At 40.9% G+C, this 15,319-nt stretch overlaps 1 protein-coding gene across 1 annotated transcript in view; it reads right to left on the reverse strand.

Moving 5' to 3' along the window:
• The window catches only part of LOC141634499 (oxygen-evolving enhancer protein 2, chloroplastic), a 39,090-nt gene extending 25,478 nt beyond the window's left edge, over positions 1-13,612 (reverse strand). Inside the window, exons 1-3 of the mRNA XM_074446649.1 lie at positions 13,260-13,612; positions 12,612-12,844; positions 7,386-7,437 (exon numbers count right to left, since the gene is read on the reverse strand). Coding sequence (XP_074302750.1) covers positions 7,386-7,437; positions 12,612-12,844; positions 13,260-13,497 — 523 coding nt within the window. The 5' untranslated portion in view covers positions 13,498-13,612. The remainder of the gene's footprint in view (positions 1-7,385; positions 7,438-12,611; positions 12,845-13,259) is intronic.
• Between the last annotated feature and the right edge of the window lie 1,707 nt (positions 13,613-15,319).

The raw sequence follows: 15,319 nt of genomic DNA on the forward strand, positions 1-15,319 counted from the left end.
TATAATTTTGCCAATCCACACCTTTCATATAAACATGATTAACCCATTTGACCCACAAGTGGTCTTTTTTTGTTGCCATCCACCAAGAATACTTTTCTAATAGAGCTTTGTTCCAACTAGTTGTCTGTTTTATACCCAGTCCCCCTTCCTCTTTTTGGTAAACAACAAACTCCCCATCTTACATTAGAAGCTTTTTTGTATTCTGATTGACCTCCCCATAGAAATTTCCTGCAGTAGGCATCAATTCTCTTCATTATGCCATTTGGTATGAGAAATATTGATGACCAATAGGAGTGAAGAGAAGTCAGGACAGAATTAACCAATACCAACCTTCCTGCATAAGACAAGTGCCTAGATCCCCAGCCTCGAATTCTAGCTACTATTCTATCCATAAGTTTCATTCCCTCATTTTTTGTTATTTTCTTAGAAGAAATAAGAACGCCAAGATATCTGAATGGCAAGCAGCCCCTTTTAAAATCTGAGACCTGAAGAATATTAGAGATGCTTTCATCTGAGACCTCATTAAAGTAAATATCATATTTGTCTTTGTTTAGTTCCATACCATAGGCTATGGAGAACGTAGCAAAACCCCTCAATAACCACATGATTGATGTCTGAGTGCCTTTGCAGAAAAGGAGTAGGTCATCAGCAAATAATAAGTGGTTCAACTTCATAGGATTACACAAAGGATGAAATTTGAAATCCTCTTGTTGGGCTACCACCCCCAAAATCCTAGATAAGTAGTCCATAAAAAGAGTGAATAATAGAGGAGAAAGAGGATCTCCCTGCCTAAGTCCCCTCTTCCCTTGAAAAAAGCCAAAAGTATTACCATTGACACAAAGAGAATAGCTAGGAGTAGTAACACAAGTCATTACCAGATGAATAAATTTATCAGGGAATTTCATGGCAATTAACATTTGCCTCAAGAAGCACCATTCCACAGTGTCATAAGCTTTCCTGAGATCAATCTTAATGAGACATCTTGGGGAAGCTGATTTTCTGTTATATAACCTCATAAAGTCTTGACAAATAAAAACGTTTTCCACAATATTCCTCCCTTTGATAAAGCCCCCTTGACTCCTACTCACAATGTCAGGTAATACCTTACTAAACCCGTTATACAGGACCTTTACAATGCACTTATAAATTATATTACAGCATGCTAGGGGTCGAAAATCAAGCACACCCCCAGGATTATCAGTCTTAGGAATGAGGGTAAGTTTGGTGGTGGTTACCTGCTTAAGCATTTTCCTAGTACTGAAAAAATCCTGCACAGCATTAATAATATCTCCTCCTATAATACCCCATGAATTCTTGAAGAACTGGCTCGAGAATCCATCACGACCAGGTGACTTATTTGCTGGTATAGAGAAGATGCAATTCCTGATCTCATCAGGACTAACAGGAGCCAAAAGATTGTTAGTGTGATCCTCAGTAATCAGGTTACCAATTCTGTAGGACATTGGACATGTGTAGTGTGCTTGCTTGTTCCCAGAAGAGTTTTATAGTACTCTAAGAAAGCAAGTTCAATGTCTGGCAGGCCATTATGTAAATTACCATGCATATCATTAAGTTGAAGAACTGAATTTCTAATCTGCTTGGCTCTGATATGAGAATGAGAGAATTAAGTGTTCTCATCACCTTCTTTAATCCAATCAATATTTTCTTTTTGTCTTAAAAAGCTATCCTGAGCTTTAGACAATTCTCTAAAGGACCTTGCAGCCTCTCTTTCTGCCTCTGAAATATCATGATCAAATGGGTTCTGATGCATTTTCACCTGAATGTCTTCCAATAAAGTCTTAGCCACACCCACAACTTTTTCTATGTCAGAAAATCGATTTCTGTTCAATTCCCTTAGAGATTTCTTAAGGTTTTTCAACCTAGTAATAACCTGAAACATGAGTGTTCCTGTCACAGGTTGCTGCCAGATAGTTTCCACCACCCTTGTAAACCCAGGATCAAGACTCCACATGTTGAAATATTTGAATTGTATCTTTCTTTGCTCCCTGATCATCCTTCTATAACAAACAGTTGGGTTGTGATCAAAAAGACCTTCAGGGAGAAAAGCAACCATGGAATCAGGATACAAAGTCATCCAGTCAGGGTTGACCATAAATCTATCAATACGAGAGAAGTGTCTGGTAGTAGGTTCTTGCTTGTTATTCCAAGTATAAAAAGCCCCTTGACCCCTTAAATCCACTAGATTACAGTAATCAACATAATTCCTGAAATCTTCAATTTCATTCCACTGAACTTTTTACCACGTGTTATGGTGTTGTTATTCAGGTGATATTGTTATTCTGGTGTTATTGTGATGTTATTCCGGTGTCACTTTGATTTTTTTACTACTTTGATTTTTTAACTCTTTTTTTTCCCGTGTTATTTGAGCCTCAGTAGTTCACTTGCTCACAAGATGATACAAATTGTCCTATCATTTTTGTTTTTACACATTGAATTGTGCACATTAATGACACCTACTAAGAAGAAGTTGCTGCTGCACCTCTTATTATATAAACATACCATTTATGAAGTTGTAGTCATTACTCAAAACAACCATGACTGTATTGACACTAACCCACCTTACCATCTCCATTTCACTCCCCTGCATCTCCATAAAGCAACCATGGCTCTACTCAATTCGCAGCCTAGTTTCCTTAAGATGACATAAAGACGAAAGGTGAGCATGAGTTTGAGGACACTTTCTAAGACGTGTTATTTTGTTCTTAGGAAACTCCCATTAATAGCATACCCACTAAATAGCTTTCTGGTTGTATTCCTTCTGTCAAACTTATTAAACAGTCCCCAATTTTTTGAGACAAACCTTAACTCGGCGTTTATGCAAGCTTTGCTGAGCAGCAAACTGGTGAATTGCATCCTGAATCCCTGCAAAAACGACTAAGAACTCCGTTGCATCAACCTCGCTTAGTACCTTCTTCACTATAAGCTCCAACATCTTCAGCCTGTAGTATTTCAAATTAAATATTTTCGGTTATCGAGCAACCATCAACCACCCAATCAACAATTCATTGCCATTCTCCACCACCGACGGCAACCACCATTCAATCCGCTCACTCCCTACTTCTCGCCAGAATCGACAACGGTAGAACCACCACAAGCGGAGCAGCAACACCTGTGCAACCACTAGGCCAGGCACCAAATCCCATTCACGTGAGGCCCTGAATTCGCGTCGACATCCGACTGAATTTCACGCACCAAAATCAAGCACCGAGTACCGCAAATGTTAATTCCGCACCTCCTATGCTCCCCCACATCAATCACCGCAACCATCGGCACTGATATAAACACCACGTACATTACGCACCCACCGAAAACCACCATTAAACTCCTCATCTACGTCAAGTTCGAACCACCACATCACCACCACTTTCCCTAATCAATTCGACCACCTAATTGTGCCCCTACCTACTCCTCTGATCGAACATGAACAACCCATATCTTTTAGACAAACAGCCACCAGCTCCTCATCTCAAACTCAGAATCGAAACCAAGCCACCATGGCTGCCCTCCGTCACTTCATTAACCACCAATTAGACAACTAAAACAGCAGCCCCGTAACCCGACAAGAAGCAACAACACTCACGTCATTGAGCCTGCATAACTTGTCAAAGGGAATTTGAGTCGGAATACACCATGGTTGGAGGCAGTAGAAATTTATCTCTGTGTTCAGCAACTATTTTGGTACTAAAAAAGTGGATTAGAGGAATTTGTTGTATTTTCTGGCTTTTTTTTTTAAAGTTATTTCATTCAAGCTTGGAAGAAAATACGAAGAAGAAAGAGGGACAAAATGTTATTAGAGAGAAAGTCAGAGCAGAGTATTCTGACAGACTTTATTTTATTAGTGCGCTTTCTTGTTTATTTTCAGACTAAATCTTAACCGTGGATTGTTTATTATCTAATGGTCTTGATTTGTGAGCACAAACTCACCATAGCTAAACACACACAATAATACTTTCACTCTCTTAAGTCTTATCATCACCAAACACGACATCCACCACCAGTCCCACTCTGGCAACGACCACCAACAGCAAATCCGGCAGACTCCACCGACACCCACCCTAGAAGCTGTCACTAACCCACCATAGCAGCCTCCATCCACCGTTCATTTTCATCATAACCCCTCAATCCGTAACCACATTCATCTTCCCCATAGTCATCACCTATCGTCGGCAATTATAACTTGTCGTCTTTGTCGAGTGGAAGGGTGAGCAACGAAGACCACAAGGTAAGATTCACTCACTTGAGGTACCCGAATGGAAGTGGGAGTCGATCTCTATGGACTTTATCGTGGGGTTACCAAGAACACATCAAGGTAACAATATGATTTGGGTGATTGTCGATCGTTTAACAAAGTCAGCTCACTTCATTCCGATGAAGGATACTTGGACCAAGATACAGCTAGCTTTGGGTTACAGAAAGCATGTGGTTCGGTTACTTGGTGTGGAAAGGATATAGTGTTGGATCGAGATGCACGGTTTATATCACGGTTTTGGCAGGAGTTACAAGATTTGATGGGAACGACCTTAAAGATGAGTACATCTTTTCATCCTGCCACAGCTGGTCAGACGGAGAGGACTATCAAGACCTTGGAGGATATGTTGAGGTCTTGTGCTATGGATTTTGGTGGAAGTTGGGAAGATAGGCTGGATTTGATTGACTTTTCTTACAACAACAGCTATCAGACCAGTATAGGAATGGCACCGTTCGATGCTTTGTATGGTATGAAGTGCAGGAGTCAAGTTTGTTGGGATAATAGTGCAGAGTTAGTGGTTTTAAAACCACATATGGTGCAATATATGATTGAGCAAGTTCGTCTGATTTGCCAAAAGATGAAAGTAGCTCAAGATCGCCAAAAGAGTTATGCAGATTTGCACTATAGGGACATCGAGTTCGCAGTGGGTGACAAAGTCCTTTTGAAAGTGTCACCTATGCGAGGGGTGATGAGGTTTGGCAAGAAAGGTAAGTTGAGCCAGAATTTTATCGGCCCGTATGAGATTTTGGACCGTGTAGGTGAAGTAGCCTACCGGCTAGCTTTGCCACCAGCATTGGACCGAGTCCACAACGTGTTTCATGTTTCACAGCTCCGGAAGTACGTGAGTGATCCATCACATGTGCTTGAGGTTGAGAACATAAAGCTTGATGAGTGTTTAACTTACGCGGAGGTTCCTAAGGAGATCTTGGACCGCAAAGTGCGCAAGACGAGGAATGGTGAGACCATCTTACTAAAGGTACTTTGGTCTAATCATAATGTGGAAGAAGCCACATGGGAACCGGAGGAGTCTATGAGAGAGAGTTTTCCTCACCTTTTTGATCAGGTATGTTTGGCTACGGGGACGTAACCGTTGTCTTTTAGGGGGGTAGGAGATGATCGCATGCTTGTTTTTGAGTTAGTTTGAGTTGGCTTAGCTATGTGTGTGTCATCTCGTCAGTTTGTGTTGGGTGTTTTGTTTTATGTAGTGGGAGTTGTTTGTTCTCGTAGTAGTTGTTGAGAAGTTGTGTTATAGTTGTTGGTCTTGTTGGTGTGCATAGTGTGAATTTCGGGGACGAAATTCTTTTTAAGGAGGGAAGAATGTAATACTACGGTTTTCTAAGTCTGTTACTCGGCCGAATATGGCTTACTCGGCCGAGTAAGTGTATCGTGTATTTCTGGACAGACTATTATCCAGGAATACTCGGCCGAGTATGTGAATACTCAACCGAGTAGAGGATACTCGGCCGAATATACTCTATACTCGACCGAGTATCCGGTCTGACGAGGTTAATTACGCGGTTTGATTTAGAAAGGATTAGAGTTATATAAAATGGGATTTATAGTTCTTAATCATTTTAACAAAACCTAAACTTACAACGTAACTCTAATCCTCTCCAAATCTCTCTCTGAAATGTGTGGATCGTTCGTGAGTCTAGTTCGTCTTTCTACTGGCAGGGCTACACACTTTAGTGTGTAGTTAGTTACACATGATGAGACTGGGAGTTGTAGGTAGATTGTGAACAGCTGTTTATCTTATCGTACTTGTCTTATGTTGTTTATGCAGTAAACTTACCCCCTTGTTGTTTTGTAAATCTGTGGTGATCCATTCGGGGATGATGAGAAGATTGTGACAGGTGATGATGGTTATTAGCTCCGGCGACGAGATAGGGAGTCATCACTCGAGTCTAGCTTCCGTTGTCATGAGATTTACCTTTCTAGTTTCAGTCGTTTAAGTACTAGTGAACATTGTTTTTGAAATTGGTTTTGGAACATGTAATAGTTAATTCATTATACTCTGATAAATGTTGTTTTGGAAGGGTAACTTTGATATATTAGCCTCGTGCAACCGAGATGGTGACGGTCTCTCATGTTAGGGTAGTCTTGGTAAGACACCTTGCTATGTGGGGGTGTCACAAATATCTTTTTATGGCTAAATTGTTTTTGAACGAAATATTCTGATAGATATCTGTCCTTATCCTTTCTAAAGCTTGCTTGATCAACAAGGAGGATATCATATTAGAATATTTTTAAAATATAAAAAGATAATTGGTTAAAAGGAAAAGATTTTGCATATCTTTTATTTATCCTATCTTTGCCTAAATTATGAAGATTTCTTTCACTAACATTATCTCCTATAAATAAGACATTTGTGATTCAGAAATTTTAATCTTTTGCACACACAATTCCCACGTTTAAAAACATATACTTTTTATAAGATTTGTGAAATTTTAAATAAAATTTTATCTTTGGAAAAGTTTTTTTGTGCCTTAGAATTTGTTTCGAGTGTGTAAGTCTTCTGATCTCTAGGCATATTTTGTCCTCCATTGTTCCAAGTTGAGAATCGTATAAGGAGACAAAAAGAGTTATAATTTTCTTTTTGTGAGAGAGTGTTTTTGGGGTACGGGGTTATACTCGAGTCGCACGATCGGGTTGGTCGTGGGGATTTTCTTTGTAATCGGGTTTGGTTATAAAGGAAATAATAATAAGAGAGAGCGTGGACGTAGACCTTTAGAGATAGGTCGAACCACATTAAAATTCTTGTGTTCACGTTTTTATTTGCTTTTATTTTCTCATTGCTTTTCTCTTTTGGTATTCACGTATACAATCAGATCAGTATAGCACAATTCATATTGTTTGAACAGTCGCCCGATTTGTTCAATTTGTTTGTGTACTGATTCAAAATCATTCATGGACGCTTTTATCGCTTTAGTTTTTAAAAGGGTACTTAATTCACCCCGTCCCCCTCTTAAATACCGAATCAATAAACTCAACAGTAACTATTCAAAGGTCTAGAATTTACTCTCCCCTTATACATCAAAAATAAAAATAAAAACTTAAAAGGGGAAAGAACATGTATGAGGAATAAATAGTACAAGCCTGAAGCTTTGAAGAATTACCTCGGAATCAGTCTTGCCAAAGTAGGCTTGTTGTCCTAACAAGTAGTTAACCTGGAACAGTAGAGTTGTTAGAGCATTAGCAATAGTAGTTCTTATTCTTGAGATTATCACTAAAAACAGTATTTAAAGAGTTAATCTACTAAATCATAAAGTTGGTTATTAATTTTAAAAATTGAGTTCTAAAATAAGAACTAGGTTGCTAAGTATATGGAAATGTGATGACCAATGACCATGACCAGGAGCGGATTCAAATTCAGCTACTGGGCTGTATGGGCTACAGCCCAACCCATTTCCAGACTTAAAATTTAATAGTTCATTACATATTTAGCAACATAGAGTAGTGTAGTTAGTAAAAGGTGCTGCCATAAGGTTGTGGGATAGGAGGTTAGGCGCTAGTTCGATATCTACAATGCTCATTTTTTGCTTATTTTTGTCCTTTCAAAACTCTGTGTATTTAACTTGTGTTTTTCAAAGCTTAATGCACCAACACTGTAACACATTTTCCTACTTTTTTGTTGCTGCATTAATTAAATCGTAACAATATGGTCTTTTTAAAGAAAGTTAATGATAAATATTTGTATTATTAAGTTGAATTCCAAAAAAGTTAGTATTAGTCATTTTGACAATTAAAAAAACATGAATACTCCGTATTTCAAAAAGGTAGGCGGGATCGTAAGATAAGATGATTTGTTAATTTAATTTACTAAGCAACTATTAAGAAAATTGTGGGTAGCATTGAAAAATATTTTTATACGAGTAAATACTTTTTAAAAACTTGCTCGGATATTTTTATAAAAAAAATTAGTATCGTGTAATTCTAATTAAAGTGGTTTTGCCATTGGTCAAGGCTAAAACAATAAACTAATACGTGGAGTTTACATACATATAACCATATAACTTCGCTTGACAACTGACAACCAACTTCAGCCTAGCCCTACATATTGGAGTATAATTATTCTGTTAATATTTTGTATAATATAGTCAAAGATTGTATCTTCTTATTCTTATATATTAGCTATATACTAGGAAACTAACCTCATAACTCTAGGTATAGAATAACCTCTTGTACTATATAAACATTGTATCATTCTCATAATTAATTATCAATCAATATAACTTACATGGTATCAGGAGAAAGGTTCGACCTCCGTACCAAACCCTAAACAACCTATCACTCGTGCTTTTCAATGTCTGGAAACACCATTCCCAACAACGCCGAGCCGTCAAAACCGCTCGTGCTCCTCAACACTCACGCCGTCACCAAATTTGATGGCTCCAATTACCAACAGTGGCGTCTTCAATTCGACACACTGCTGGAAGGATATGGGTTGTCATCCTTCGTCGATGGCACTCCTCATCCACCCAAATTCCTTGAAGAAAAGGACAAGCAACCCGTCTCAAATCCAGCGTACCAAACTTGGTTTCGGCAAGATCGACTTCTATTCGGTGCCGTGGCTAGTACCCTAGCCCCGTCCATTAGCCCTATCCTAAACCGTCTGACTACCACCAAAGATGCGTGAGATGCCCTTGAGTCATCCTATGCCCGTCCCTCTCGTGGCCATATCAAACAACTACGTCACAAACTCAAACACACATCCAAAGGCTCCTCTACCATTACCGAGTATATGAACAAGATTAAGGCTATTGTCGACGATCTTGCTCTACTCGGCACCATCCTCTCCCAAGAGGATGTCACTGACCAAATTATTGATGGACTGCCTTCTTCGTATCAGTCCGTCATTGATGCGGTCAATGCCCGTGATACCCCGATTAGCTTCTCTGAATTTCATGAGAAATTAATCCGCCAAGAACTTATTATCCAACAAACTGAAACATTCCAAACCACTACCTTTAACCCGATAGCCCACCCTACCTACACCCGCACTCCCGCTACCTCCTCCTCCCACTCTGCCCCACGAACCCCAGCCGCCAACCAACCTGCCAACACACCCAACCAGAATCCGAAGAACCCGTTCCGTGGCAAGTGTCAATGGTGCCATGTCCAAGGTCACACCCTCTTCTACTGTCCAATCTTTAAAGCCCTATACCCCGACATCCGTGTCCCTCCCTACCCACGCACCAACACCACCCAAACTCCCGCCCAAGCCAACCCCACGGCTCTCACCCCGCCACCAGTCCAATCCTCTTGGCTCCTCGACAGCGGCGCCTCCCATCATGTCACCACTGATCTCGCTAATCTCGCTCTCCACTCACCATATGACGGAACCGATGAGATAGTCATTGGTGATGGTTCGGGATTACCCATCTCGAATTCTGGTTCAGTCTCCTTACCCTACTCCTCTACTGCTTCTTTCACTTAAAAAAATGTCTTACATGTTCCAAAAATGCACAAAAACATTATCTCTGTTTCACAATTTTGCGCTGACAATAACGTATTTATTAACTTTACCTTTCATTCTTTTATTGTGAAGGCATGTGATTCCGGCGCTCAACTTTTCACCGGCCCAGCAAAGGACGGCGTTTACTATTGGCCATCGTCTTCGTTTCCGCAACTCCACACCATCTCCATGCACCAGGCTGACCTTCACCACCGCTTTGGTCATCCTCATTTAGCTGTCTTTAATCAAATTGTTTCTCGTTTAAACATTAAGCTTTCTCATTCGAATAATAATAATTGTGATGCGTGTTCTATTTACAAAAGTCATAAATTGCCTTTTTCTACTTCGTCACTCACTAGCCAATTTTCACTCGAAGTTGTTTTTAGCGATTTATGGACATCTCCAGTACACTCATTTGACGACTACAAATACTATGTTATCTTTGTTGATCATTTCACCAAATTTACATGGCTATTTCCCTTAAAGAAGAAATCAGACACTCATCGCATCTTTCTCAATTTTAAAGCGTTTGTCGAAAAACAATTTTCTCGTCCCTTACTCACCTTATACTTGGACAATGGAGGTGAATTCGAAAAATTAAAAAATGATCTCGCTGCCTCCGGAGTCCAACATCTTACCTCACCTCCCCATACACCCGAACACAATGGTTTTGCGGAACGACGACATCGCCATATTGTAGACACCGGCCTTGCTCTCTTATCACATGCCTCTATGCCCATTCGTTACTGGTCAGCCGCCTTTCAAACTACCGTTTATCTCATTAATCGAATGCCCACATCCTCACTCAAAAACGACTCCCCTTACCTTCGTCTTTTTCAAAACCCGCCCAAGTACCATAATCTCCATAACTTTGGAAGTCTATGCTACCCTTGGTTGCGTCCGTATGCTCACCATAAACTTGACCCACGCTCCATAGCCTGTGTTTTCACTGGTTATTCCCCCACTCAACATGCCTACATGTGCCTTGACCCAACCACCCATCGAATCTATGTCTCGAGACATGTTCGATTTGTCGAAAACACCTACCCATTTGCTACCAAACCCGCCACATCTCCTCTGCCCACCTCGAGTTCATGGTGTAACATTGACATCCCTCTTTTGTCAAGCCCACCAGAACCCACGCCAGAACCCACACCAACCACACCCACCTCCCCTAACCCACTTCACTCCGCTGCCACCAGTCCAGACGAACCCCCTACCCCTCGTACTCGCCCACCCATCACCAAGGTCTACCAACGTCGACCCACTGATCAACCCGCATCAACCACACCCTCCTCCCCTCTCTCTGACCCATCCACGGACACACCACCACCACCACCACCCCCTCCCCATACCCATGCCACCCGTACTTCCCACAACATATACAAACCCATTAACAAACTCAACCTCTCAGCTCAATTGCAAACAACCGAACCCACAACCACGAAACAAGCTCTCCTTCAACCCATATGGCGAGCAGCCATGGAAACCCAAATCGATGCTCTCCTCGCCAATGGCACGTGGGAACTTGTTCCCTCTTCACCTGACCAGAACATCGTCGGCTGTAAATGGGTATTTCGCACCAAATACAACCCCGATGGTACTATCCATAAACACAAGGCTCGCCTTGTAGCCAAAGGCTTTCACCAAAGACCCGGGCTCGACTATCTTTGAAACCTTGACCCGTCGTTAAACCTACCACGGTCCGATTGTTATTAAGTCTCGCCGTTACCAAGAATTGGTCCCTTCGTCAACTCGACATCAATGATGCTTTTCTTCAAGGCACACTTACTGATACGGTTTATGTGGCTCAACCTCCGGGTTTTGTTGATCCCCAAAATCCGTCCCATGTGTGTCGCCTCAAGAAAGCGATATACGGGCTTAAACAGGCCCCCAGGGCCTGGTACACTGAGCTCCGTTCCTACCTACTTGACACGGGTTTCCACAACTCTGTCTCCGACACCTCCCTTTTTATTCTTAATGAAACTTATGACCTGTTTGTTCTTGTCTATGTAGATGACATTATTGTGACAGGTTCTTGCTCATCTCGCGTCGACTCTTTCATTCAAGCTCTTGCTAAACGGTTCTTCTTAAAGGACCTTGGTCCTCTTGCCTATTTTCTGGATGTTGAAGTCCAACCATGCGCTACTGGTCTATTTCTCACTCAGCAAAAGTACACGGCTGATCTCTTAGCTCGAGCTAACATGTCTGACGTCAAACCGTGTCCCACTCCCATGGACTCCTCGATGAAGCCGCGCCTTCATGACAGTCCCCTATTCGACAATCCCACGGAATTCCGTACTCTTGTGGGTAGTCTTCAATACCTGTCTCTCACCCGTCCTGACATTGCCTTTGCTGTGGGAAAGCTCTCTCAATTTATGCACCAACCTACTGTGTACCATTGGTCTGCTCTGAAGCGTCTCTTACGCTACCTTGCTGGCACGACTTCCCATGGCATCACCCTGTACCGTGACACACCCCTCAGTCTCCATGCTTATTCCGACTCTGATTGGGGTGGAAACAACGATGACCTCACGTCAACGGGTGCCTATACTATATAAACATTGTATCATTCTCATAATTAATTATCAATCAATATAACTTACACTACATACTTTTAATTTCTGGATCCGCCCCTGACCATGACAGAAAATGTGAAGTATCTTTAAACTTTGTCTATTTCCAAGAAAAAAAAGTTCCTCTATTGTAGATCAAAGTTCTTAAATATTGAAAATAGACAAATATAATTTGGAATGAGAAGAACTTTATATAAAGTTCTGCTATTGCTATTGCTATTGCTATTGCTATTGCTCTTGCTCTTGCTATTAGTTAGCTAAGAAATAGATAAGAAGAGAGGTGCTGGTAGCTAAATAAAGAGGGGATTACTTGAGACAGGAATTGTTCAGGAGAACCAAAATCAGTAATAGACTTCTTGTCAGTGGATTGGACGACGACAGATAAATTGCTGGTTGCATCGAAGTTGTCTTCGAACCTCAAAACTTGACCCGGGAACTCTCTTTCTTTACTCGGGTTCCATTTTGAAGGGACTGACAACTTGAATCCGTCTCCGTTGTAGGCCATAAAGTCAGTGTCTGCTTTCGGCTTTCCAAACACATTTGCTGCCACCACCTCATTTTTGTTAGCATGTAAATCAGAAAATTTAAAATTATGAAATCTTATGTTGTTCTTGTCAGCTGAGAGTTTAATTATATATTCCTGTTCATTTTATCGAGACTTGATCCGAATGTTTGATGGTACTTAAGAAAAACTGAAGAGTCTGACAATTGCTGGCTAAACATAAGCTCTACTAAGAGTACAATCTTATCAATTTATAAGTCTCTTCTAAACAATCTTACTTTTCAAATGATTAATTTAGAAAAGGGTCACTTAATTTTCGAGTTATAAAACCATCTTACACAAGAATTTGAACGGATCAACTACTAATCATGTTTTTTAATGAGATTAACAAATCACTGAATCACTTTTTCCTCAAAGTATGAAAGCAAGTAATGAAGCATCGAGTTGGAGAAGTACCAGCTTCTCCATAGGCAGCATCAGCAGGATTGACCTTTGATCCAACTACAGCAGCACCAATGAGGACAGTAAGAGCCAACCTTCTGGAGATGCTACCATTTTCATCATGCTTCTGGGCCTTGCAGACCACTTGGTTGAGCTTAGCGTTTACGGCCTGGTAGCGCGATGACGGGTTTCTACCAGCTGCTGGGCTGGAGATGGCTGCATGGTGGTGTAAGAAACATGCAGTTGATGCCATTTCTTCACTTGCTTATTTCCTTTCTTTTTTTCTCTCCTTTTTTACAAGTGGAGTTTTTGGGAATTAAAATATTGTTATTAAAAATAAATTTTGTTGGGTGAAATATTTTGGTATCTAGAAAAGTTGAAATGGATGATATTAAGATTAGATTATGATGGTAGATAAGGTTACAGAGGACTCTATTGGATCCAGATATGCTCTTAATGGCCCACATAGATTGGTCAATGTGAGGCGTTTTGGCCCTAGTTTTCTAGATTTTGAATTTCCTGTACAAAGGTTTTGGAAGGTATGACCGTATGAGTCCAATAGCTTAACCCACGTGGAAATTTTTTATAGACCATCTAAATTGGTCTGGATTCGAGTTACGTAGGTCCACTAGAGATGATAAAACTCTTTCTCATGAATTTAACGGTGTTGTATTTCCAGGGTTCATACAAGAGACCTATAATTAAGCTAAGACAACTTAACAACCTCTTACTAATTCAGAGGCGAAGCTCAATTCTGGCCGAATGGGCCATGGCCCGGGTGATATTTTCAAGTTAAGTAACATATAGTAGTAGATAGAACAACAGTCTAGAAGTAGCAAAATGGTAAACGACTCACGCAAGTTTGCAATACTTCTTTGAAAGTCACAGGTTCAACTCACGGTTCTGCTGTTTTTAGCATTTGCTTTTATTATTTTTTCCCCTTAAAATTTTATTATTTAGGGGACGTTGGGTTGGAGGTCTATAAGAAAGGAAATGGGAAACAAAGTTATCGATTTCCTTTGTTGGTGTTTGTTTGACACAAACAAAGAGAATGAAATTCCCTTCATTACCTTTCAATCCATCTAATTCCTTACCCCCCACCCCCCCAAGGTATGAGATTTCATTACCCTTGTTACCTTTCAACCACCATACTTACGACTCCCACCACACCCGTCACCATCAAGACGCCATCGCCATTGCCACAACCACCAAAACCACCCCACATAAACCACCACCGCAACACCACCGCCGCCACCACCACAACTACCTCACTACCACCATCACCACCACCAAAACCATCACTAACACCACCACAACCACCCCTCCATAACCACCACCATCACAACTACCCCATATAAACCACCACCGCAACACCACCTCTATAACCACCATGACGCCGCCAACACCATTGCCACCACGACAGCCACTCCACTACCGCCACCACCACAACCACACCACATAAACCACCACATGTACACCAAAATACACCACAATCCACCACACTTCATTTTCTTGATGTAACCAAATAATTAGCTAAGTTTTAGGTAATCCCTTATATAACACCCTCATTCTCCAAGTGCCTTACCAGGACCACTTAAAGCATGAGAATGCTACTATCTCGGTTACCCAAGGCAATGATAATCAAATAGACAATAACGAAACGTACTTAAATGATAATAAAGTTTAAGTGATACAACCAAACTCCAAAACTGCTAAAAGAAATACAAAGGTCCTCAAAACTGTCAACTACTAAACAACTAAAGAATGCTCGACACAGCCGAAGACTTCTAAAAACAGCATTGTGGTGACTCATCCCAGTTAACCCATGCGCATCGTCTCATACCTGCTCAATAATTGCTCACCGCCACCTAAATGGATCACCACAGTTTTTAAAACATTTAAACGGGGTCAGTACGAATTAGATAAAACAACAGCTGCAAAGAAACAGTATTATAATCAACACAATCAGCACAACTCAATCTCCACAACTCCATCTCATCTCCACAATCTGACTACACATTAAAGTGTGTAGCCCTGTCAGAGTACCCATCGCAACAAGTACTCCTCGCCGCCAG

This window comes from Silene latifolia, chromosome Y, assembly GCF_048544455.1.
Source record: "Silene latifolia isolate original U9 population chromosome Y, ASM4854445v1, whole genome shotgun sequence".
Taxonomy (NCBI): Eukaryota; Viridiplantae; Streptophyta; class Magnoliopsida; order Caryophyllales; family Caryophyllaceae; genus Silene; species Silene latifolia.